This window comes from Actinia tenebrosa, unplaced genomic scaffold, assembly GCF_029948245.1.
Source record: "Actinia tenebrosa isolate PJP-AT-01 unplaced genomic scaffold, QUT_ActTen_1.0 PGA_scaffold3__52_contigs__length_22856419, whole genome shotgun sequence".
NCBI lineage: Eukaryota > Metazoa > Cnidaria > Anthozoa > Actiniaria > Actiniidae > Actinia > Actinia tenebrosa.
This window is the reverse complement of record NW_028292580.1, coordinates 16,557,207-16,583,168: the sequence shown is the minus strand read 5'-3', so window position 1 is coordinate 16,583,168 and position 25,962 is coordinate 16,557,207. Positions and strand designations below refer to the sequence as shown.

Sequence of the window (25,962 nt, the reverse complement as noted above, 5' to 3'; positions counted from 1 at the left end):
AATTGGCATCAACGTTTCTAACTATCTCATGCATACCTCTAGAAGCTCAGTAAAGTAAACTGGTCTTATTATGTTTACATATTTCTTAGCGATGTACACCTGCAAGAAAAAATTTACAACATCAACGACAGCAGCATGCTGTACTAGTACAGTATGTGATGATCAATGGATTGGTTAGCTAGTCTTTTAAATGACCCCCAACCCACCCCTAAAGAAATCAGACTCTTGGATAGAAGACTCTGGACAAGCTGGATTGCCTGGGTAGTACGGTAGAAATGTGAAATTTTGTGAAGGGTCTACCCCCTTTTTATTTTGACGAAAGCTATTTCTTTTTTGACTTATAGAAGGGGTATAATTTCTTACATGGTGAAAGGGGCAGGGCTACAACCATTTTAAAAAGCTTAACTGCATATTTTCCATGCACCCTCCCTGATGTAATACTTACTTGACTGATTCCAGGGTTATTCATAATATCGGATAATATTGCAGATATGATAGGCTTCAAGAACACTGTGTTGATTTTCCCATTTATCTCTAACCATGGACGACTTAGGATTGCTTCTGACTCCTCTAACAGCCTAAATTTGAGGCAAGGAACACAGAAACTTGAGATTCAAAGTCCTCTTTTGGAGGCCTTTCTTTGTGAATTTAAAGATTTTCATACACTTTTAAAATTACCAAAAGACCAACACAGCACATGGTAATTACCTAGTGAGCGTGCCAGGATTGATTTTACTTGAGTTATCAGTTTCTTCTTGGGATGAACTCTGAACTGTCTCTGTCAAGCTTGCAGAGGGTGTTTCTGTTGGTGCCATTTTTTCAGGCTTTTCATCATTTGCCATTTCAACTCCTGGTGATGATCTTGCATCTGCTGATTGGGTTGTCACAGTGTTAACTGACTCAGATGCTGAAGTATGAACAGCAGAGGATGTTCCTGCTACCAGTTGTGTATCCACTTGCTCAGTTGTCACTGCCTGGACAGTAGTTGATGGTGTCACTGCAGAAACCACTGGTTGTGCAGGCACAAACTCGATCGTCACTGAATGGACAGTAGTTGATGGTGTCACTGCAGAAACCACTGGTTGAGCAGGCACTGACTCAGTTGTCACTGCCTGGACAGTAGTTGATGGTGTCACTGCAGAAACCACTGGTTGTGCAGGCACTGACTCAGTTGTCACTGACTGGGCAGTAGTTGATGATGTTGCTACAGAAGTCACTGGTTGTGTAGGCACAGACTCGGTTATCACTGCCTGGACAGTAGTTGATGTTGTCACTTCAGAAACCCCTGGTTGTGTAGGCACAGCCTCAGTTGTCACTGCCTGGACAGTAGTTGATGGTGTTGCTTCAGAAGCCAGTTGCATAGTCACAGGCTCAGTTGTCACTGCCTGGACAATAGTTGATGATGCTGATGCAGGTTGTGTAGTATACTCTTGAGCTGTTGCAGCTTCAGTCATCACAGAAGTGTCTGGGTTTTCTGTTACAGATGCACCTGCTGATGATTTGCTGCCAGTGGATGATGATGTTCCATATAGAATGACACCATCTTCATTGCCCTTTTCGGACATGGCAATCTTACTCTGTAACCAAATTTTAGTCCATTAATAGTGTGGCTTAAAAAGAAAGGTGACAAGTTAACAAAAGACAAACCTTCATGAAATCAATGCACCAGTTTCTGGCAAAGCTTGGACACACATATCGTTTCTCAAAGTTTCCAACCTGTAACAACTAGAATGATAAAAACATAAGTTATGAATGTTAGTGGCATGAATCATTCCCTTCCCATAAAAAAAAACAAAAAAAACAAAAAAAACATGGCCACCATGTAGGATGACATCACAAATCAAAAAACACCAAGACCAAATATTTTGTCAAATCAGTCAATTAAGCAACATTGCAGTTATGACATCAAATGCTCCCCAAGAATATCATCATCACCACCACCACCGACCACAACCACCATCATCATCACCCATTTTATTCTTAGGATAGTTTGATGAGATTCTTTGAATTTTCAATGTTTTACCAGGTACCAAAGAAAGCCATCGATAAAATGGTGGCCATGAATGCATAATGCATTCTTTAGAGCGTATCATATAAACGTTGATAATGGAAATAAGAGCTTCTTACCAGGTTGGCATCGCAGAGTTTTTTCAAGTGTTGGTCTAGAGAATAAGAAGCTTGATCCAGGACCACTTTCTTTTCTTTAAATATTTGCTGAGGAAGAAGAAGAGCACTGAAGTTAAACATTTAACTATAAGAAAAGTTGGATTCTTGAATCATCTGTCACTCTTGTTCTTTTATTTATTTTTTGCGTTTTCTTTTAACGCTTTCTCTTCTATTTGTTGGGAAAAACAGCACTAAAATAAAATATTAAACCACAAAAAAATTGTATTTTTGAATTGTCTGTCACTCTTCTTCTTTTACTTTTTTACGTTTTCTTTTTGTGCTTTTTCTTGCCTTTCCCTTAATCTCGCTTCTATAAGTATATGAATTCATATCTGCTTGTTTTTCCTAGGTACTTTTCTGATGACTAGTGCAAAAAATGCAATAACAAACAAGATAAAAAATGCAGCAGATTGCAGATAAAAAGCTGGAATACCTGATGCATTCGATTTAAATGGAGTATAAATTTCACACACGTTCTCATCACCCCTCCACTATCATTGCATTGGTCCCAGAGGTTAGAAGCAACACTATATACAGACCAAGAAAATACACAATATGAAAAGAGAAATACCTTGAGCAATGCCATGGATGTTCCCAGTTCTTTCATCTCATTCGCTGCTTCCCATATTAAAGTGCAAAGTTTTATATCACTTGCATTGAATTCATTATTGGCATCTAAGTATGCATTCAATGTTGGTGGGTTTTCAAGAATGACGTCAAGTGAGCATGATGACAAAATATCAAGTGATTGGTTATTTCTTTGTGTATCCATGGGAACGTCAATGTCACAGACGTTACCCTGGTTTCCAGTGGTAACCTTTGGTCTAATAAATAACGAGCAATTATTGATTAAGGCAACTTCGCTAGAGTTGGTTAATAGTATCGGTGCAGTGAGACCCTTGCTCTTCATTCGTCCTACTCGTTTGAGTGTCTTGGTGATGTTGGTATTTTCTGTATCAACCGAAGGAGTACTGGGTGTGTCAGAACAATAGTCAGTGGTGAACAGTTTGTGGTCCATGGATGACAGATCAATGGTGGTGCTAAATTTACAGTGAATTAATGATTGGTTATCCACAAAAGGATCTTCTAGTGCCTCATCTTCTGTATCTTCATTTGCCTCAGTTCCTCCTTGAACATTTCCCGTTTTTTCTTCCATTTTTCGTTTTATCTCTTTTTCTTTGACCTGCTTAGTTGATGCTGGGGTTTTTATGACACCCGAAGCGCCAATTACTTGAATTCGTTCTGCTGGATCCTCCTGTAGGTTTTGTGCATCTACGACCACGCCTTGCTGTGTGTTGTCTTTCTTGTTTGCCTTCTCCTTAGACACTTCTTTGGGTCTAACGAACTCGTGCTCAGTTGAATGGATTCTATCAGTGTTTTTTTTTGACTTGTCTTTTGTTGAATTACTTTCGCGTGCTGGTTTGCTTTTAGTATTTTCTTCCCCAGGACCATCTTGTTTGCTTTCGGATTTCCTCGTTTCTTTTGTCTCTGCTTCCCTAACGTCTGTTATTTTTTTAACGCCTTCTGGTTTGTTCCACCCTACGGCCGCATTAGTTTCTTCACTTCCTGATGTTCTCTTCTCTGTCGTTATTTTTGTCCCATCCTCCGATGATTCGGCACTGCGCTCTGATCTGTCTTCCTCTATACTACCAGGCCTTTCACTCTCTGACTTTCTCTTCACAGTTTTCCTCGCTTTCTTGACATTTGGTTTCGGCTTGCTAGCCACTTTACCTTCAATAAATTCACCTTTCTTTGCAACTTTTTTCTGTTTTGAAGACAGTTGTTTTAGAGTGACCAAAGATGATGGTACAGAAATGATTGATTTCTTCTTTGTGCGAAAATTGACATGCTGCTTTTCGTCTGTCTGGAGTATTTCGTCAGGTATATGGATCTCCACAGTTATCTAAGAACAAACAATATGCCTGGTTAAGGTTGAGCATCCATGACGGCAAAAACAAAAGAGTGAACCCTAGCAGTAGTGTTACCCTACCTCAACGAAAACGAAGCCTAATACGTAGCAAAATTACTGATAACCTTATTTTAATGGGCAGACAAAAAGAGCATTTCAAAGGAGATGTCATAGGAAAGGAAAGCAAGAAAGGAAACGAAAAGTAAGAAAAATGAAAGAAAACGAGACGAAACGAACTAAAAGGAAACGAAATGAAACAAAAGGAAACGAAAAGAAACGAAACGAAAAAAAGGAAAAGAAATGAAACAGAAGAAAATCATATGAAAGGAAACGAAAAGAAATGAAACGAAAATGAAATGAAATGAAACGAAAAGAAAGGAAGGGAAAAAAGAGAAAACTTCAGAAAGCACTATTCAGAAAATTCAAAACATTGAATCCAAACCTCGTTCACAGTAAGTAATGACAGGATACAAGCAATATCTCCACCAGCTACTTTTTCCTCAGACAACTTGATGGGTGTTGGACGAGCCTGTGTTAACGGTTCTTCTGATGACTTATTAAAATGTCTAAGAAACTGAATGGCTTCATCGAAAGTACTTGGCTGAGTACTTTTGGGCTTGAAGTGCTGGTTGTATCTAAAACAAAAAAGAAAGAACGAGTCATCACCAAACTGGATGTCTAGAATGAATTGAATGAACTCACACAATAGCTAGCGAACCAACCACCGTTGCAGCAGTTTTTCCAGTAAAATTAAAATGTTTCCCTACAAACAACTACACAGTATTTGTTTTGAAGCGTACTAAAAAGATTATGAGGAAATTTTATTTTATTCTCTCAGAAAATAAACAATTTAAGCAATTTATGATTTATCTTCCGCGATCAGAGTTTTAAATTCTGAGATATTCTAGATAATTTTTTAAGCCTGTAGAACATAGCAACGGTAACTAAGGGGAGTCATAACCATGAACTATTGATTGCCTCGTAAGATGAAATTGACTGACAAAAATAAGTGCGCAATGGATTCTGATAGTTGTAGCACACTAGTCTTCTTTTGGATGAGACGCCAGCATCTGAGCTGTAAGTTCGATACATTTATAACACATTTGTTGCGGTGCTGTGTAGTTACTTTCTTTTGATCTTACATGTAGGATAACTGAACAGATATCGGGGCAAACGGCAGTGTTCTTCTAAGATTCGTGACGGAGGACAAGTCTTTCTGAAATTCAAAAAAAGACAAACAAAAAATCAAAGATCACTCACTACTCGTCAAATGAAAAATTATTGGACAAGGCAGCGTCATGGACAAGGCACCGACATGCCGGCAGCGTCATGAACAAGGCACCGTCATGCCGGCAACGTCATGGACAAGGCACCGTCATGGGCAAGGCACCGTCATGGGAAAGGCACCGCCATGGGCTAGGCACCGTCATGGACAAGGCACCGTCATGGACAAGGCACCTTCATGGGCAAGGCACCGTCATGGGCTAGGCACCGTCATGGACAAGGCACCGTCATGGACAAGGCACCGTCATGGGCAAGGCACCGTCATGGGCTAGGCACCGTCATGGACAAGGCACCGTCATGGACAAGGCACCGTCATGGACAAGGCACCGTCATGGACAAGGCACCGTCATGGGCAAGGCACCTTCATGGGCAAGGCACCGTCATGGACAAGGCACCGTCATGGACAAGGCACCTTCATGGGCAAGGCACCGTCCTGGGCTAGGCACCGTCGTGGACAAGGCACCTTCATGGGCAAGGCACCGTCATGGACAAGGCACCTTCATGGACAAGGCACCGTCATGGGCAAGGCACCGTCATGGGCTAGGCACCGTCGTGGACAAGGCACCGTCGTGGACAAGGCACCGTCGTGGACAAGGCACCGTCGTGGACAAGGCACCGTCGTGGACAAGGCACCGTCGTGGACAAGGCACCGTCGTGGACAAGGCACCGTCGTGGACAAGGCACCGTCGTGGACAAGGCACCGTCGTGGACAAGGCACCGTCGTGGACAAGGCACCGTCGTGGACAAGGCACCGTCGTGGACAAGGCACCGTCGTGGACAAGGCACCGTCGTGGACAAGGCACCGTCGTGGACAAGGCACCGTCGTGGACAAGGCACCGTCGTGGACAAGGCACCGTCGTGGACAAGGCACCGTCGTGGACAAGGCACCGTCGTGGACAAGGCACCGTCGTGGACAAGGCACCGTCGTGGACAAGGCACCGTCGTGGACAAGGCACCGTCGTGGACAAGGCACCGTCGTGGACAAGGCACCGTCGTGGACAAGGCACCGTCATGGTCATGGTACGACAGTTTTTCGCAAACAAGAAATCTGCTCTCCCTCTCTCATTACAGTAGGCGTATTCTCACTAACCCTTCTAATGATCAAACCAGTCTTCTGCAATTCTCTAAAGGCTTCTTCTTTTTCATCCTACACGTGAACAAAGAAACATAAGCTAATCATGACAGCAGTTTCTATTTTTCCATTAACTTTATAAAAACCTTGAAACAACCTCTGGGGTTTTCAAAGTCACGGCACGGTTAACGCACAGATCGAACCCTGAAACAATCTCTGGGCTGATCAAAGTCATGAGGTCACGACTATTTTACAGATCGAACCCTGAAATAACCTCTTGGCTGATCTAAGTCACGGCACGGCCAACTTACAGATGGAATTGCATTTCAGCGTGTTAGGTTTTGCTGGAGTAGGAAATCGAAAAAAAACCCTCGAATTGTGGGAAAGACCCAACAAACACTACTCAAACGTGGCGGATGCCATGCAAGTCCAGGAATCCAGAGGTGACAGGCTAGTGCACTACCACTACACCACACTTGAATATCTAAAAAAAAATGTTTTTCGCTTTTGCCATGGGGTAAATATTACTAACCATATTTAACTCATCAAATAGTTTAAAGACTCCTAAATGGTTGTATTTGGCTTGTTCTGAATGACATGCCATCTGTTGGTAAGGAAACAAGAAATCACTTTAATTAGTTTTCATTTGGGTGCTGCTGAACGGGTCGTTAATTTTAGGCAAGCCTTAAAAACCACTACACTTTCTAATAAAACTTATAAGCTATATCCAAAGTAAGCTATTGCGGAGCTTCACTGCAGATAGCCATGTTGTAGGACAGGAACAATGCAATACTTTTACATAACAAGATATATAATTTTCCCAAGAAAAATATTTATTTGTTTTGACCCACACGACTATCAACACCTGAATATCAGTGGTAGCTAGGTAACTTCATTGACACCCCTCTGTATTAGAGTTAAAATTTGCAAAATAATTCGAATAATTGTATAATATAATGGTATGATATAAAATGATAAGTGTTAATGATATCTAAAAGATTTCATTCGAAACATTGTTTGTAAAGTGTACTAATCCGCGGGGAAGACAGACTTTTAAGGCGCGAAACCCAAAAGTGAAGTTATCTACATTTCCGGTTAACTTCGCCGTCGTTTTGCAAATCTTAAAGTTCCTTTTGTGATTTCTATTCAAGTCTCATGGGTACTTACATGTTTCTTGGGTCTTACGTCCTTTGAGGATCAGAGAAACTCACCTGAATGACATTTCTGGCGACAGACACACGAATGTCTCTAACTGTTTGGATGGGAGGCCCAAGGACTGAAATATCTGCAGAAAGTGGCAATACCTGCAATAAAGAGTAATGAAGACCCTTTCTTTCCTTATACAACAGAGAAAAACTAGAAAAGTAAGTCTACTTTCATATGATGATATCCATTTTACTACGTAGTTAAAAGGTGTGCAAAGCACATAATCAGCATCCCCTCCCCCCCCCTCCCCCCCCCCCTGGATATCCAATCCCCCCCTCCCCCCCCCCCCCCTGGATATCCAATCCAATCTTAGGAGATATTCTCAATAGAGTTAACCTCTTTAATATCTCTTTTCGTACTATAATGCGAATAAATTGGATACTTATTTATTCATCATGTTTTGACTGTTCAACGTACCTCTCTAGGGAGAGTGAGCCTTTGTACATAAAACCTCTTGTATAATTCATCCAAGGTTGACGATAACTGTGAAGTGTCTTCCAGACAAGCAACTCGCGTCCTGACAACATTACATTACAGAATGAATAATAACATGCATATACTAAAAGTATTGAATTAGGACATATGCACTTTAAAGTCGTGCACATTTTAAAGTACATATATTAAGTACTAATAGACCCTTTTCGAATTCCAAATTACCGCTGTATTTCTTGATTACAGACTCATTTCCACAGGGTTAGCCTCGAGTTTGTGCAGAATGTTCACGTGTTCCAGTCAAGGTCCCTCGAGTTTCAAAATGTTTGTATTGTTGAAGTCGTGCATTCTTTACTTTACCGTTGGTATTTGTGAATATTTAAACACTGATACGAGGCTAACCCTGTGCAGATGAGTCTGTAATCAAGGAACACAGCGGTAATTTTGAATTCGAAATGGGTCTATTCAGTACTTTTAGTATTGATTCTACCTTAAGTAAATAGTTGAATGGTAAAGTATTTCTTGATTGAGTGTCGTGTCTCTAGCTACGTTGTATTATGTCATTTTTACCTTGAGAGTTCGATTAATCTAGTTACGAGAGAATGGAAGGTCTCAGAAAAGGGCAGCTCTGGGTTGTCTAGTCCCAAGAATTCCTGCAAAATGAATCAGAAATACAAAATGATTAACCAAAAAATCCACAATGATTTCATCAGAGCCCAGAGAAAAAACTTTGAATCAAGGGAAGCATAGCCTCACAAACTCTACTCTGATGCTGAGTCTAGGAATCGAACTCGAGACCCCAGAGGAGTGAGGCGAGTGTATTAGTACTGTTACGCCCCACTTGATTCCCTGAGAAGTTTTCAGAATGTATGGTTGGCATTTGTTTCTTAGTTTATAATACACTCTACAAAATTATTTGATTCTGATTGGGCGAGAGGAGTACAATTAGATCCCAAATTTTACTCTGTAGAGTCCCAGTTAAGTTGCTCAATTTTTTTTGAGTGTATTATAAACAAAAAATCGCACAATCTTCTCGTACAATTCGGAATTTATAGATACTCGTGATGTTTTGAAAGTTCTCAATTTGAACTCGCCTCAAGGCTAAAGGCTCGTCCAATTTTTGAAAACTTTCAAAACATCACTCGTACCTATAAATTCCGAATTGTACTCGAGATCGTGCGATTTCCTATACTTATAAACCCAGTCCCTCAAAATGACAATCCTTGATCCACCCTGGTTCTGTACCCAGCATTATTCTTCACCTTTTTTAGTTTTTTTTCCCCGGAGTTACGCACACTTACTTTACTAGAAGAATACTCTGCCACACAAACATTGACGGTAGTGACATTCTTGGGATTTTTCATCAGACGAAGAAGTCGCTGTTGACAATTGGGTGCTGTTTTATCAGAAGCATCCTATACAATACAAGATAATAAGTTTACTGTGCGGCAAGTTATGGTCATTGATCAATAATTTAGTTAATTCAGAACTGAGTCCACTTTTCTTAGTAGTTAATTCATGTTTGAGAAAAAAAGGACAAAAAGGATGTGCGCGCACGTCTCTTTCTCGCTACTCAGCTCGTTTTTGTGACCCCGCATCAATAAAAATGCATGGGTCCAGCTCTGGAATCTCAGACAGACAAAGCCTTTCCGAAGTTCAAAGAAAGACTGTAGGGAATCGCTGTTAGGATCACAGGTCTAAACGAGTGGGTGCTCCAAACTTGGCCCCATAACCATGTGCGGTGCGCATTTGCTTTCGTTCCAGACTCGGTCATGTTGTAATTCCTTTACTTTAACGCAATTGCCTTGCATTTCTAGAAGAAGCTAAAACAGTTGAATAAGAAGTAGTAGTATCGAGAGGTAATAAGGAGAACGGACCATCGAACTATACCTCGCAGTATTCGTGCACAATATTCCTGATGTCTTGGAATGGGTAGGGATTGCGATATGAAGTCTTTTTCATGATCTCAAGACCAATCCTACAAAGAATAAGCTGGAAAAAGAACAAATCCGTTAAAGATGCATAGATCTTGGGTTTGAATAGAAATATACCTCCCCCAACTAAAAATGATGCTTCTACGTCCCAGTCAAAGTCGACAACGTCTATTCCAACTGGATAATCTCTTCTGAATTAAATGAACTCATACGTACTATTTTGTCTATATCTGTCGAGAAACTCTTCCGCAATCCTATGGCCTTAGATATTGCTTCTCTATCGACATCATCTACTGAAACTAAAAGCAAAAAAATGGATGAAGTAATGAACGAGCAAATGAGGAGGGGAGTGAGGAATATATGTTAGAAGAATAGAAAAGAATAGAGAAGGGATGAAGGGATGAAGGGATGAAGGGAGGAAGGGAGGAAGGGAGGAAGGGAGGAAGGGAGGAAGGGAGGAAGGGAGGAAGGGAGGAATGAAAAAAAAGTAATTCGTAAGGGAAAAGACTTACTTAGATGTTTGCTAGCATTCTGCGTCTGCTTCTGTTGCTTTTTGTCAGGGAAGCAAGGTGCTCTTATATTTGGTCCAACGCTTCTGGGCTTCTTTGGAGGTCTTATTATCAAATCCTCTGAAATATAGTATTGCCCGGTTAAACGGGGGGGAAAGGAAAGTAGAAAAGGAAGGAAAAAATAGGCAAGGGCAAGGTAAGCACAAGTACAGGCACAGGCATGTGCACGGGCAATTAACGAAAGAAAAAAGGAAAAAAAAAAAGAAAAGCAGTGAAAAGAAGGGAACGGAAAAACGAAAAGTGAGACAAGCAAAATGAAATCTAAAGGTTTGTTACCAAATGAGGGCCGTTTCGACTTGTTCTTTGGTTTTGGTTTGTCAGCCTCGTTGGATTTCGTCTTCTTAGAACTTTCTTTGCCAGTTTTCTTTGCCTTCTTCGCAGGCGGTTCAACATCCTTTATCCTAACGCTTCTAAAATCAAAAGCAGAGTAGCCGTAAATTATGTATCTATTATTGTAACTCTAAATAGCTATTTCAAGTAAAGTTGTCTTGCAAACGACGAATTCTGCATGGCGAAAAGAACACCCATTTTTATCGCAAATTTTGTGCGTCTTCCAGCAACAACTTCTTATGACGTACGGAAAACGCCTGACGTCGAACTGCAGGTTAATAATCTTTATTTGATGTAGATACGGTGGCAAATACAGAGGTAATTGATGGTTTCCAATTTGGCCCACTACAATGGAAATCAGGAATAGACAGCGCGAAATGAAATACATGAAATACATACTTGAGTGCTGACAATCCAATGTCATACTTCAATGGCGTTCCTAAAACACAAACAAAATGGTGATTGACTTTGAAATAATATTTTTGAAACCTAAATAGCGATTCACATAAAGTCAATAGGAAAAAAAGCGCGCGCTTGACTATTAGAGAGTCAGATTTAGTTATGAAATTGCAGTTTGGGAACTATACTACTGGGCCCGGTTGTACGAAGCCTGGATAGCGCTATCCGATGGATAAATCTTATCCAATGGATAAATTTATTGGAAAACTGCATCAACTTATCCACTGGATAAGGCCGCCGGATAGCGCTATCCACCCTTCGTACAACCTAGCCCAGCTGTTCGTAATTATATAGTATATAGCAACATATGGTTTGAACCAAGTATAACACCTACCACTAAAAGTCCAGTTTCTGGCGATATGAGCATGAAGAAATGTATCAAAACCACAAGCACCTTTGCCGTCACCAGGTGGAGGGATGATGTTGTCCTCCAGCATGACTGGTGCCTCACAGTAGCTAAATTTGAACCATCTCCTGTCTCGGGGAAGTTGGTAAGCTCGACGCATACCTAATAGGATGATATACCATTAGTTTTGGGGAAAGTCAGGACATGCATGGTGTCTGTTTTACTAAAATGAAGAAGTGTCCATGCCATTTCAAATAGTGATGCAAGCGAAAATAACATTTTTATCCGACTCTCGAAGGACTGCAAAGCACAGCATAAAGTGTGTGTGTTTCCAGGGGTGGGGAGGGTGGGGGTATAGAAGACCAGTATGTGTAAGATGAAAGTGATTGAGACTTCAGTTGATAGATAAAAAAGGTGTCACTACTCCATTCAATCACCTCCCACTTCGTGATCTCTGCTCTTCTCGTATACGCCAATTTGATTAGTCTTTCCAAAATCAACCATAGTCTTGTGGGTAAGAAGCAACTGAAGTGGGATAATTCTGTGAGACATACAGGGGAATAAAGTCGACACCCTCACCATGGCCTATTAAAAAATTGAATATATTACTCTCGTACGGGACTCTAGCGCAAGCAAACACCAACATTTGAATATGATTGCCCAAATACCAAAGGCACACTGAAGAAGATCCGTAGTCACGGATCAAAACGTCTGTAAAAAGGTTTCAAAAATGCTAAGTCAAAGACAAACAGTTCAAGTCTTACACTACTCGATTGCTGGATTAGACTGTTCTACTTACCCAGTGGCGTGTTGAGAGCAACACACATTACTTCATCCCAGTAAGCCTGTACATTACCAAAGACATCAAACAAAAACTTCTTGGAGGAAAACTTGTGGTCGGGGGGTTCTCGGGTGCGGTTAAAGTTTGGCAGCGAAGGAGAAGTGTCTACTACTATTGCCCCTCTATTGAAATGAACCTCTGTCTGTGAGAAAAAAGATAAGATTCAACAACTAACAGTGCTAATGTATGCGAAGTAGAAGTGTCTACAACTATTGCCCCTCTATTGAAATGAATCTCTGTCTGTGAGAAAAAAGATAAGATTCAACAACTAACAGTGCTAATGTATGCGAAGGAGAAGTGTCTACAACTATTGCCCCTCTAATGAATCTCAGTCTGTGAGAAGGAAGATAAGATTCAACAACTAACAGTGCTAATGTATGCGAAGGAGAAGTGTCTACAACTATTGCCCCTCTATTGAAATGAACCTCAGTCTGTGAGAAGAAAGATAAGATTCAACAACTAACATTGCTAATGTATGCGAAGGAGAAGTGTCTACAACTATTGCCCCTCTATTGAAATGAACCTCAGTCTGTGAGAAGAAAGATAAGATTCAACAACTAACAGTGCTAATGCATGCCATCGTATTTGGTAGATATAGAGTCTTTTAATATTTTAATGAAGTTGTATTTTCATTGTGTAATTTGTTCGTCTGAGGGTTTATATTTGATGTTATGCTTAAATGTGCAATAATACTGACGCGCATCAAAATTGTGCAACTTGTTGTTCGCTTACCACTCTCTGCGCAACATATATTCTTTGTTGTAGAAAATCAAAGCTCTTTCAAATCAAATGGAAATATTATTCATCGTGGAAATTGCAATAAACGATACCTATTCGTTTGTCTAACGATTAAGGGTCATTTGTAGAAGAACCGTAACGTTTCGACTGCAAACTGCTAGTCTTCATCGAGTGATAGTGTAGACTGGATGGTGTGTCTGTTATATGCACACATCGGAACATCTGTGCTGTGATTGGCTTGCCGGTTTGTGTTGAGATTGGCTGTTTGGTTGTTGCGCCTCCGAAAGAAAACATGCTGCTTGCGTAGTAATAAGAACAACATTTGCTCTTCAACTTAACTTAAAACAAAGAAACTTTGCCCAACATTTTGACATCTTAGATTAATATGGCAAAATCCAATAACAGCAGTCCAATTATCATCATCAGTCATTAGAATGATCTAATTGAACATTAACACCAGTGCTCTACTAAAGCTACATTATTTATGAATCGATGCACATAAACTTTACTTTTACTAAAAAAATAATACTAACGCAATGGAATAATTTTTCAACTCACCATCAATCTTTCATTTGGTAGAGGTTGCTTAGGGGTCAGTAGACCGGCACACATCAAATTACTAACAATATCACAGAGACTTTGCTTGTAACGTCTGTGAAAATTAACGAAAAGGTGCAATACCGTGTCACAAAAAGTCGAACAATTTGGGTAAGCGTGCGGGCTTATTTGGTAATATATGCTGGCACCAAAGCAAAAAGTTCATAGTCTAAGCCTCTATATAATCTCTCAAAATTGCTAATCTGTGTATTTTAGCTTTAGCTTTGTTTGTACTAACCCTTTATATTTCAGTAGTCTTTGCATCTTATTTGGTAGATCTTTAAAAAGCGTATGTCTTAGTTTTGGGTCGTTGTAATATTCATCAAGACCATCAACCTAAGGAAAAAAGAGCATAATAGGAGTTTAATGGCAGCCATATTGTAGGACAACGCAGAGTTTTTCTCCTTTGAGAAAACATAGTTAATTGAGGTGAAATGAAGTGTAAATTGTTGTTGTCCTTCACCATGGCTGCCATACATAATACCCCCACTATTCAAGTAATAGCTGAACTGGTTTTATTGCTACACAATACCCTTGGCTTCAGAAGTTCTATCACCCGGTGGTTCGCACTTGTTGATTAGATTTCATGATTATCCCAGTAATGCAACGTGGAGGACCTTGGGTGCTAGCTGGTGTTATGTTGCTTAATCGGTAAAACTAAATGTCATGGTTTTATCTTGCATTCTTGAAGCAGCCCAAAGGGAACCCTTGCTACTTGTTTTCTTCTCTCAGCACAGTAGTGTGGCAAGTGGTAGCTAAGATTGGACAAGGTAAGCGCACACGTCCCTCACCTCTAAAGCCACAGCCCTCACCCGCAAAAAATGGAGTCGGAATTGGAGTCTAGATCATGCCAAAAACTGAATCAGAAGAACCAGAAGGCCTACTTTTCCTCAGCTTGTGCTTACACCTATGACGAAAGGTTTTCACTTGTAATTTCACGCATAAACTGCTTCCAACTCTGACTCCAATTCTGTCTCCGATTCCGTCACAAGTGATAACAAGGCTTGATACTCAATAAATATTAACTGTACCTCTGTGACAATACCCATGATGTTACAGAACACAGACAGCGGCATAATAGAAGTAGCATCACTCAGTTTGAACCAGCCTAACGGCATGTCATATAAAGCAAATGGTTCCAGGTATTGAATCCAGTCATAATCATGAGTTTTGGAATCAAATTCACCCGAGCTCAACTTTTCTTTTTTGACTTCACTTGTTTTACTCTCTTTTTTTACAGATCCAGCGTCCGCAGATCCAGAAGACTTGGGTTTGGATTTTTTTTGATTTCTTTCTTTGATGCCAAAGATCACCTGCCACAGATATTCATGGAGGAGGCGCATGCGCGGGAACTTGGCTAGGTAACCATATCTATACCTTAAGCTCTGAAATAGTAAGTATCATATGGATGTGAAATGAAGCGTGGATGGTAATAAAGGGCTCTTGGTAATAAAGGATGGATGGATAAATGAATGGATGGTTAGATGAATCAATGGATGAATTAATGAATAATTGGATGGATGAATAGATGAATGGACGGACGGACGGACGGGCGGATGGATGGACGGATTAATGGATGAACGCACAAGCGAATGAAAGGATGGATTGGCAGATGAAAAATGTAAAAGGTGAAAAGGAATCTATGATAGCTAGGTGACTGGAAGGATGATTAACAATTAACCCTATTATTCAAGTAAAAAACTAAACAAAGCGGGCGGCGGACTTAGCGAAAGTCTAATTTGGCCCTTTCAAGGAAAAGAAAAAAAATTAAGGATGCTAAAGTCTGAGATCTGCCACTAAACCTACATGATCTGAGATAATCTTGTCTGGATCACAGTCTTCATCCTCGACTTCATCTTCCTCTTTGTGTCCATCAGTTTCTGTCTTGGTTCTCTTTTTACTTGGAGCCTACACAACGAACACAACAGAAATCAGAAGAGATAACTAGCTAAAAACTAGTGTGAGCTGCGTCGGTGTTTCTAATGAAACAGTAATGATGAAAAGGTAAATTATACACCGTGAAAAGGTGAAGGAACTGACGTTTCGGACGCTAGGCCTTCGTCGGAGTAAAAGAGCAGAAATCAATGCATTCATCATTTTTCTTAGGAAAGCATTAAGGCCCCATTACTCTACTAATAGTAACTAACGATTCAACTTTCTAACTAATAGACCGTTTTCTCAAGGTTGCGTGCGCATCCAACTTGACGGGCCACAATACTGAAAAACACAATTCAGTAAAATAGAATAAAATAGAATCAGTTCTTATAAAATAAATAAATAAAAAATCATAGAAATGTATGATAATTCTAGTTATAAACCTCCTGTTCTGGTTTCGTGGCCTGTCATGTTCCTTAAATTTGGATGCGCACGCAACCTTGAGAAAACGGTCTAATTCCAACTCAAAAGTAGGTGTTTGTAAACGGTAGGGAAACTAGAGAACCCAGAGCACCACATCAAACATACTCTATTCACTTTTGCCGTCTAAAGGAATCGAACCCATGGCCTTTAGGACCTGTAGAACTCAGATTGGTTTTACCACTACACCACCCTTGCTCACCAAATAAAAGAGAAAGAAAGAATAAAATATGAAAAAATCATGTAATATTCATTTTACATAGGGTTATCATCCAGTGGAACTCCATACCTTTGATTTGTTTGCCTCTCCATATATTCTAAATCGGCATTGATCAATAGCAACTTTCACAACTGAGTCTTGAGGGCTGACTGATATGTCTAGATAGAATTCAACCTGTAATATAAAATGATAACAAATGATCTGGAAATAACTGAATTCAAAAAATTCCAAGGACTGACAAAATTGAAAGAGGCCGAGAGGCTGAAATTCTTTAATCCAATTATTTCCAAATTGGACAGCATGTAGTCCTATTACCTATACTTATTATGACTGTATGGTGTATATGATGGAGATCATTTAATTGATGATGACCTGCATGCTTCACCTAGGAACCATTGCATGGGGGTAAAACCTATCCAGCTAAATTACAATTGGATCTTTTAGCTGTACCCTGACTTTGATCAGTCCAGAGTTTTTTAAAGGCATAGACAAAAAAGGGTTTTTGGTGAAGGTTGAAGGCGCCAATTGGTGAACGTGGTGTTGAGTGTTGTTGATGGTGATGGTGATAGTTGTGGTGGTGGTGATGGTGGTGTTGATGGTGATGGTGATGTAGGTGTTGATGGTGATGGTGGTGTTGGATAATGAAGATAGGGATGCATAGTGATTCCCTTCCCCCCCCCCCCCCCCCCCCAAAAACACCACAAAAACGGACGATCTCTAAAGAGATGATGACAAGGCCTGACAACTCTAATACTTACATTATGGCTGGTTTCATTGATGTTAATAACAGTAGCCATTCTCTTGATTAGTCCATCATCAAGTAGTTTAGCAAGAGACCTGTGTAGAACAGAAGGACTTGACATAATTAGGTACCTGTCATGATCACAACTCACAAAAGGCATGAGAAATCCTACTTATACCTTTTTAGACAAACACGATCCATCTTGCTTTCCAAACCTTCCTTTTCCTCAGCTTCTTGGATAGCCTACCGATAAGGGATACATAATGGACCTCTTTAACTTGGGCCTAATGTTTTCTCATTTCATACCACGTGTCATTCTCTAGAGTATCATTTCTTTGTTTAATGGTTTTGGAGTATACAGTAGAACTCTTTAGTTTGAGCGTAATGTTTTCTCATTTCATACCACGTGTCATTCTGTAGAGTATCATTTCTTTGTTTGATGGTTTTGGGGTATACAGTAGACCTCTTTAGCTTGAGCGTAATGTTTTCTCATTTCAGCCCACGTAACATTCTCTAGAGTATCATTTCTTTGTTTGATGGTTTTGGGGTATAAACATCTTTAGCTTAGGCATAATGTTTTCTCATTTCAGACCATACGTCATTCCCTAGAGCATCATTTCTTTGTTTAATGGTCGTACATAAGGAGACACATTAATATGGATACAACTCAAACAAATAATTTTATTCTCAAGAGAATGACATGTTGTCTGTAATGGGAAAACATTACGCCCAAGATAAGAGGTATATTAGCAAGAGTATGAATGAATATGAAATCACTTCTAGTGAAAGATGCCAACCCAGAAGTCCTGCCCCACTCCAGCAAATGCCATTATTTAATTTTACTTTATAAAATAATTGGGATACTACGCGCGCTATGATTGGTCGAAAACCATGTTTGATTTAATGTATCAAAACACGCTGTTGTCATTTAGCGCGCACGAGTATTGCAACTGTCAGATTTTAATCTATCGCGACCGCTCATTGGTCAGTTTGAATAAGACGGCACGTAAGGAGAATTTACTTATACTTTGCTTTTTTTCGATCTTTTCGCGCGTTTTTTATTCTATTCAACAGATCAAAATTTAAAACAGTTTTCCGTGTTTGATACTCTGATCAAAACACTCGAGATGTTGGGAGAACACTCGAGAAGCTGGAAACCACTCCGCATAATCTGTTAATAAAAGTGAGGTCTAATTAATCTTACCTTAAGTATTGGGAGATATCCCTTGACAACCTTTTTTTTTTTCAGAAAGTCAATGATAAAGTTGTTCCTCTTCAGTGTTCGATAAGTTACCTTACCAGCTATAGGTACAAAGGGAAAAAGTTCACATTGTGAAAATCTCATATATTTAACAAGACAGCTTAAAATTCAAAATTCTTGGCCTTGTTCAGTAATAAAGCATGCAGTGTCAAGAGAAGCACCAGCCATATGGGCGAGAGAAAAAGTCTTATCGTATGATATGATTTAGATCAAAATTGTTGGTAGTTTTTGATGCTGTTTTCTCATAATTCTTTGCAAAGTTTGATGCTTGCATGGATTGTGTCACTGTGCTCCATTCACTAGATGAAGCACAGTTCTCAACCAATCAGGGTGTGAGTACTATTCAAGTTTATGATAAAGATTAACAGAAATGATAAATTACTAACCAAGAGCAGACTTGGACTTTGGTTTCTTTTCCTCCATGGTTGTATCTTTGATTTCTGCATTTACATGTCCAAAATAATGATATTACTGCTGCTACCAACAACATAGCATCAATGAAATTCTTTGTACATAATACAGTGCTCTTACTAACAGCTTAGAATAGACTAATATATATAAAAGATAGGGAATAGGTGAGAGGCGATAGGCAATAGGTGATAGGCAATAGGTGATAGCCAATAGGTGATAGATAGCTCTGGCAATAGGATAGTAGATAGGTCATTACAGATCAAAGAATATCTGGAATGACTTGCATTCCTCATTTTTATTATCATCAAGAACACAGAGGTTAGTGTCGATATATCCGACACTCCGCCTACGGCCTCATCCAATTTTGGAAGTCCTCAGAATTTTCAAGTCTAATTATTTCTTGATTGGGGAGCATGAAATCCCATTACCTATTAATTATATAGCTGCCTCATTAATCCCATATCAACAAGACCTGTCCAATTAAGAAAATAATTGGACAGTTACCTATACGGGATTAATGAGAAGCTGTATAATTATATAGTATTATTAGCAATTATGACATCTTCTTACCCGTATTTTCTGTGGATTGTGTGGACTGGCCAGGTGAAGGGCAGGGAGAGTCTAACGGTGTCTGAGAGGGAGTCCCCACTGAAGGAGAAGTTTTCCCAGTACCAGCAAAAGTTTTCATGGCATCCAACTTTTTTTCCTCTGCAAGTAACTTTGATAAATGGGTACTGGCTTCTTCATATGGAGTTGCAACATATCTGAAAAGAAAAAATATTAGATAAATATATTTGCTTAATTTTTAGGAACACCCTTGAAAAAAGGGGGAGTGTGAGCCAAAGTACTACATTTTTTCAAACAAAAAAAAAAACATTTTCAAAATTACATGATCACTGCAGCCCAAGGTGTCTGGTTTTGGCTTACATCAATCAAATACATACTAACTCAAACTGGTGGAAGTGTGATGGACGGATGGAAGCCACACACCCCCACATCACAATTGATTAGCCACTTGTTTTGGAGATGTGTAATATAAAGAAAATTGGTATAAAACTAGACAAAATAGTTAAAATAGAATGTACCTTAAGAATGACTGCCGTCCACCATAAGTCAAAACTGGCTTGATATAACCTGATTTTTCAAGGTTATTCACCAGGGCACGACGTTCATAATGAGAAATCTTTAGGGCCTTGTCAATGTCCTGTAAAGAGACTGACTTAGTAGGAGTGTTGCAATTAATGGTTAAATAAAACTTAAGTACTTAATAGAATAATTGAGTTCAACAACAATTTTGGTTTATAATGATCCATGCAATAAGTAATACTGTTGAAAGCAAATGCTGATTGGTAAAGACAATGGACATAGCAAATGAATATGAACAGCTGTCTTGCTTTACCACTCATTTCATTGCCACAAGCTACACATGTTGCAACATGTTCATCAGCAGTACACTACTGTCAAACAGTAAGAGTATGGTTCGGACCTTGTAGTTTTATGTACTATAACTGAAGAAATAGAAAACGTGCACGCATGCTGTGCGCAGTCATAAAGCACGCGGGGACTGGCAGAACATGAGAGAAGTGTTCGGAGAAGCACGACGCGTAACGGAGTGCTTCTGGACACTTCTTGAGTGTTCTGCCAATCCCCAAGTGCTTTATAAGGGCACACAGCACAGCAAGCACGTTTCTTATTTCTTTTATGAAATACAAATTACAATAACCGTTATTTTAGATAGGAATGACGCAATGGAAAGTGCGCACGCATACAATTATTATAACAGTTATTTTATAAAATTATTTATCTGATAGATGGTATGGAGATAATCCTGTTGCACCATGTGTTTAAATAAGTGAGAATCAATAAATTACATGTATGGAAGCAGTGATAAAATCTGTCTTATCCAACACAGTGTTGATTCTAGGAATATTTTGGGAGGCATAGGGGATAAAGTCTGAAAGTTTAAAAAAATCCATACTACTTTTGAGACATTAAGTCCAAATTTTGTTTGAATAGATAGAGTATGCCCTTGGACACCAGGCCCCTCTGCCTTTGGTGGTGGAAATGATAAACAATATGGCCCCCAAATCAGTGTCAGCAAAGTCTTGGTAGATTGTGAGTGGACTATTGGTAGAGTGAAGGCAGGTTGTCAGTAGTACTGTATATTGGTAGGTGGACAATGCGGCTTTGGCCATAGCCTACTGACATTTATTCAGGGGTCATATTTTTTACTATTACCATCAGTGGTCACCAGTGGTAGCTTAGTCAAACACCCCCTTCTGCATTTAACCCTTAAATATATTTAGACATCTGCCATCTGTACCATATTTCGTATTCCATGTTCAGCTTTACTTTCAATGAAGTCGTACATTTGCTTCAAAAGAGAAAACTCAACCACCAAATTAGGGTTGCCATCTGTAGAAAAATTAGAGCACCCATCATTTGACCATGCTTTCAGACACAATTTACTAAAATAAAGGGGATTTAAGGAGGCTGGATGGTGTTTTGTATCTTCACATACATTCACAATTATTGTCAAGGAAGTTGGCAATTGAAACATTACGGAAGTGCGTCATTTCTTTTGTTCCAAACAGGTTTTCACACATTACACTCCATAAAAGGTAGTTTAAAATGTTTCTTTTTACTGGATTTGAAAAACCTGTTATACCAGAATTTTGTGTAAATGTATCTTCAAACGAAGTTAGTGTTGTTTTTGAGGCCTGTGCTAATTTTTAGGCGTGGGAACCGCTATCTCTTATTGGTTAATAACTTGAACTAAAAGGAACTGGAATTTAGAAGATGATTTTTGCAGAGGGAAGAAAACCAAAGAAACCCAGATAAAAACCCTTAAAACACAAAAATAGTTTTACTCAGATATCACACTGAGCCTGGCAGGACTCACACCCAGGTCACATTGGTGAGAGGTGAACACTTCCCCCTACTAAAATGAGGCCAAATCCTGTCACAACATACCACAAATCTGAATGTTATCATCATCATCATCATCTTCCTCATCATCATCGTCATCATCATTATCATCTTGTTTGCCATTAGGAAGAGGAAAAGGCTTAATGACTTTAATATAGTGTCTGAGGTTTCCTCTATTTGGTCTAGTTTTGTTTGTCTTTGCTATGCTTGGAACCCTTTTCATTACTATTTCTATATGACCTGAAGTTTGAAGGTATTGACGAACCCTCTTGAAGATGCGTTCTCTTGTTCCCTTTGGTTACAAAACATTCAAGATGAGAATAATTTTATTTTGAAATCTATCCAACGAGGCATTTCTAATCAATAATGCGATGAATCAATAGAAAAATGAAAGAAAAAGAAAAGAAGAAAGAGAGAGAGATGGATCGAGAAGAGGAAATGGATTGAAGGAGATGAATGGATGCAATGGCAAAAGACAAAGATAGGCAAGGGCAGATCCAGCCAAAATTTTAGGGGGGGCTAATTGAGTTTAAGGGGGGGCTAAATGAGTTTTTTCTGTCAATACAACGGAAAACAATATAAAAAAGTATCGTTTCCTCCTGGTGAAGGGGGGGCTTCAGCCCCCCTTTGTCCCCCCCCTCCCCCCCCCCCCCTAGCTCCCCTGGATCTGCACTTGATAGGACAAGAAAGGATATTACAAATGCAGTGGATGAATAAACAGAAGGGTAAAATGCTCAATAGAAAAAAACAAAAACAAAGGAGGATAGATATGTGGTAATTGGATCAAATGATGGATGAGTAGAGTGGACAGATAAACAGTGATAAAAAAGAATGAATAGCTAAAAAAACATAGCTGCTCGATAATGGCAATTTATCATAATGTCTATTTATTGAAAGAAATTAGAAGTCTAGAAAAAGTTTACTTACGCTTTCTTCACAAAATATCCTAAGGTCTTTCAGTGCCATTGTGTGGTCTGGTTGTTCCAGCAGTTTTTGACATATCTGATGTCCCAACACATCATATTTGTGGTAGTAGGGGGAGTGAAATTTCTTGAGTTTTATAATGTTGGAGCAAATGTTCGTTGAAAGCATATTATGTGCAACAAATTTCTGTAAACAAAAATCACTATAAGAATGCTCTCGAAATATGATGACCAATTTATATAACTATTGTACTGGACTGGCTAGGCTTGTGTTCATGAGGAAACATAAAGGCATTTTTACAACAAAACAAATGGTTAGACCTTCAAGTCTTTTTGGACAAGGACTTAAAACTGAGGCCATGTCTCCTAACCCTTCCTAACCTACAGTAATTTGGGGACATAAAAGAACCTGTTGAATTATTTGTGTAAGAGTAGGGGATTGTCTTCCGGTTCAACAGCCTATCCCAATTTGGAGGCATAATACTAATCTACTAACAATTCACACTCATGATTGTAAGCTGCATCGTTGATATAGCGCCTTAATACGCAGCCCCTAAAGTCCTCCACTGGTTATAAAAAGTGAAGCGCATCGAGATATTTGAAATGCGCTATATAAGAACCCCATTATTATTATTATCATTATTAGTCAATCCAGAAAAAATAGTTGGTGCATAATAACAGCTCTGATCTACTGTAATGTAACCTACCCACCACATCCCAAAAAGTGTATTCTTCTATAAGCCTAGCTAATGATCACACCTGTTTTGTTACAAGACCAATCTTGCCCATCTTCTTCAAGAAATGAAAAGTTGTTTTAGAATCTATTTTCAGGAAGATATTGATACATCGTTGCAGTCGTCCTTTGTTTCTTGCCTGACCCACATGCTCCAGGATACAGTATTCTACGTCACTCAAGACTACATTAGGATCAACATCCTCTGGCACCAGAACTCTATTTCTTATGTCCTGTGATGCAACCATCACAAGCCTGTCTCCAAACCTAAATCAATCACATAAGGGATGGACATTATAATTTTTACACAATTAATCTTAATGATTCTGCTGGGCATTAAAGTTTTTCAGGTCCCACCCCACCATAATATGAAATGTTTAGGGACTGGTCATAAAGTAAGTGGGGGGAGGGGGGTGGGGGTAAAACTGGATTTGAAGGAGTTCTTTTTTGCTAGCCCAGTATAAAACAGGGTTGAAAAAATGATAGCCCCCCTAAGTTTCCATGCAAGAAATGAAAAAATGATTAAAGTAAAATAAAAAGACCCACCCTTACTTTATAATAAATTTTAAAGGCAGCCAACCCCTTTTAAAAATTGTGTGACCCACCCCCTGGTTTTACTCCCTCACCCCTCCTCCCCTTTGCTTTATGACCAGTCCCCTATGGCTCTAAATAGGGCATAACATAATGGCCGGTCACTGTCAATGTCCAGTCAAAGTTAGAACTTGTCTGGTTTAAAGCCTCTTATGTGTCCATGCCACTTGACTGTTCACAGTGACTGGTCAAATGTTGATCAGCCTGCCAGGCAGCCATCATGTCTGCCCATTGAGTAGCCATTCTTTTTCAAACTGCTAAGGTATTACTCTAACATAATTATTCAAATGATTCCTTTTAAGTACCTTTTTTGTGCTTCTTCAAGAGTTATAACACACTGTCCTGATGCACTTCTTATTTCAGATGTCACATCTTTTCTATTTTTATATTCAGGACAAGATCCTCTTATCTTGCCATCATTAACCAAACTGTAATGGCTCATGGCCACATCAATATTATGCTCCTTAGAAAGTTAAAGGTAAGCAATTAAAGGATGTCATGATCAGTAAGGTTGTAAGTAAGGTGTTGGTTGAGTATTGGTATCACATCATCAATAGGTGGCCGTTCAATGAATTTAGTCTTTTGTTTGATAAATGTATCTAAATTGCCAACTAGGAATCTATTGGATATTCCATCAAAGCAAAGTGTCAAAAGCTATTGTTAAAATGGTTGGCACATCAAGATCCCAATGGCGATGTCTATAAACATTATGTCCACCTATAGGTTGTTGGTAGAGTGCTAAGAGGTTGCAATCTTTACTATAACAAACTCTTTACAATGCTAACAATCACATGCAAGAGGAAGAAAAAAAACACAACAAAATATGGTTTTGGTGAAACTCAATCAAAGGGTTTCCATGACACATTATTGGAAAGTACAAATGTGTTGAAATGTCATAGAAATGCCTTGATTGATGTCTACCAAAGTCTACTTGGTCTTGACAATAAGTATGTAGTTATAGGTGATATATGTACAAGCTTTCATAAATAATGCATACTTCTAGATCCAAATTTTTGCAGCTATCCAGGAATTTCTTCATGCTTTTATCCTCAATACTGGAGAAGATACGAGGAAGTGGTTGGTCCAGTAAGTAGAAAGAAACATCAAGCGCCTCTACTATTCCTGTCCATAAGTAGCTCTTGGCAGAGTCATCCAGCTTAAGTGGAAATGGGAATGATGTCTTCTCTAGGTCATTCCACAGCTGAACTATTGGGCAGCCTGGAATGAAAGTAACTATGGTTATAAAGTAACTGTAAGCTATAAATCTTGATTTCTGATTGGTTGCTGCGCGTGCATTATGATCAGGGTGACCAGCACACAGCATGTGTAAACTTTTTATTTCATAATTCATATAAAATGAAACAGCGAATCTTGCTTTCTAATTGGCTGGGGTTCCATGCTTCATAAGGTTGACACAGCATGTGTATGTTGACATTGGCATGAAATTAGAAAGACTCTTCTTGGAATATATAACAGAAATTAAGAAGTACTAGCTTGGGGATTGGAAGAACGCTCAAGAAGTGTTGGGAAGCACTCTCCTACATGTCATACTCATTTCTCAACATCTTGCATAACAACTCTCTCGTGTTAACCATGTACGTTCTCCCAGCTTATATTGGCTGGAACGAGATGATGGAGCCAACAAAATTATCAAAAAGGTGGTAAATTTGAAAACCAGACTACCATGTTCTGATTCAAGCAAGATTCAAGCTACTCCATACATACCTTCCAGCCCCTCCAGTGCTATTTCCTCTGCACAAACGAGAAGAGCATCCATAGCTATTCTAAACTCGGCAAAAAATGGCTAGCATTTTAAATTTTAAGTCATGATTTTCAATATTTTCTTGCGAGGAATGAAGAAAATCTTCAGTGTTTTCTTCTCATTCACTAGTATAGTAGTACCTAGTTCTCCCCG

At 39.3% G+C, this 25,962-nt stretch overlaps 1 protein-coding gene across 1 annotated transcript in view; it reads right to left on the bottom strand.

Moving 5' to 3' along the window:
* LOC116305878 (general transcription factor 3C polypeptide 1-like) overlaps positions 1-25,921 on the bottom strand; it is a 26,864-nt gene extending 943 nt beyond the window's left edge. The window contains exons 1-39 of the mRNA XM_031715855.2: positions 25,773-25,921; positions 25,045-25,265; positions 24,353-24,510; positions 23,483-23,723; positions 22,728-22,910; positions 21,846-22,092; positions 21,196-21,287; positions 19,958-20,076; positions 19,443-19,636; positions 18,848-18,901; positions 18,405-18,502; positions 17,379-17,443; positions 17,217-17,295; positions 16,528-16,632; positions 15,690-15,791; positions 14,915-15,268; positions 14,122-14,219; positions 13,845-13,938; positions 12,507-12,690; positions 11,696-11,869; positions 11,302-11,341; positions 10,849-10,982; positions 10,516-10,632; positions 10,220-10,302; positions 9,960-10,061; positions 9,371-9,484; positions 8,640-8,722; positions 8,055-8,154; positions 7,643-7,735; positions 6,964-7,035; positions 6,450-6,506; positions 5,218-5,291; positions 4,518-4,710; positions 2,738-4,069; positions 2,128-2,214; positions 1,648-1,725; positions 709-1,577; positions 446-578; positions 37-99 (exon numbers count right to left, since the gene is read on the bottom strand). Of these exons, the coding sequence (XP_031571715.2) occupies positions 37-99; positions 446-578; positions 709-1,577; positions 1,648-1,725; positions 2,128-2,214; positions 2,738-4,069; positions 4,518-4,710; positions 5,218-5,291; positions 6,450-6,506; positions 6,964-7,035; positions 7,643-7,735; positions 8,055-8,154; positions 8,640-8,722; positions 9,371-9,484; positions 9,960-10,061; positions 10,220-10,302; positions 10,516-10,632; positions 10,849-10,982; positions 11,302-11,341; positions 11,696-11,869; positions 12,507-12,690; positions 13,845-13,938; positions 14,122-14,219; positions 14,915-15,268; positions 15,690-15,791; positions 16,528-16,632; positions 17,217-17,295; positions 17,379-17,443; positions 18,405-18,502; positions 18,848-18,901; positions 19,443-19,636; positions 19,958-20,076; positions 21,196-21,287; positions 21,846-22,092; positions 22,728-22,910; positions 23,483-23,723; positions 24,353-24,510; positions 25,045-25,265; positions 25,773-25,824 (6,738 nt within the window). The 5' untranslated portion in view covers positions 25,825-25,921. The remainder of the gene's footprint in view (positions 1-36; positions 100-445; positions 579-708; positions 1,578-1,647; positions 1,726-2,127; positions 2,215-2,737; positions 4,070-4,517; positions 4,711-5,217; positions 5,292-6,449; positions 6,507-6,963; positions 7,036-7,642; positions 7,736-8,054; positions 8,155-8,639; positions 8,723-9,370; positions 9,485-9,959; positions 10,062-10,219; positions 10,303-10,515; positions 10,633-10,848; positions 10,983-11,301; positions 11,342-11,695; positions 11,870-12,506; positions 12,691-13,844; positions 13,939-14,121; positions 14,220-14,914; positions 15,269-15,689; positions 15,792-16,527; positions 16,633-17,216; positions 17,296-17,378; positions 17,444-18,404; positions 18,503-18,847; positions 18,902-19,442; positions 19,637-19,957; positions 20,077-21,195; positions 21,288-21,845; positions 22,093-22,727; positions 22,911-23,482; positions 23,724-24,352; positions 24,511-25,044; positions 25,266-25,772) is intronic.
* Positions 25,922-25,962: the final 41 nt, after the last annotated feature.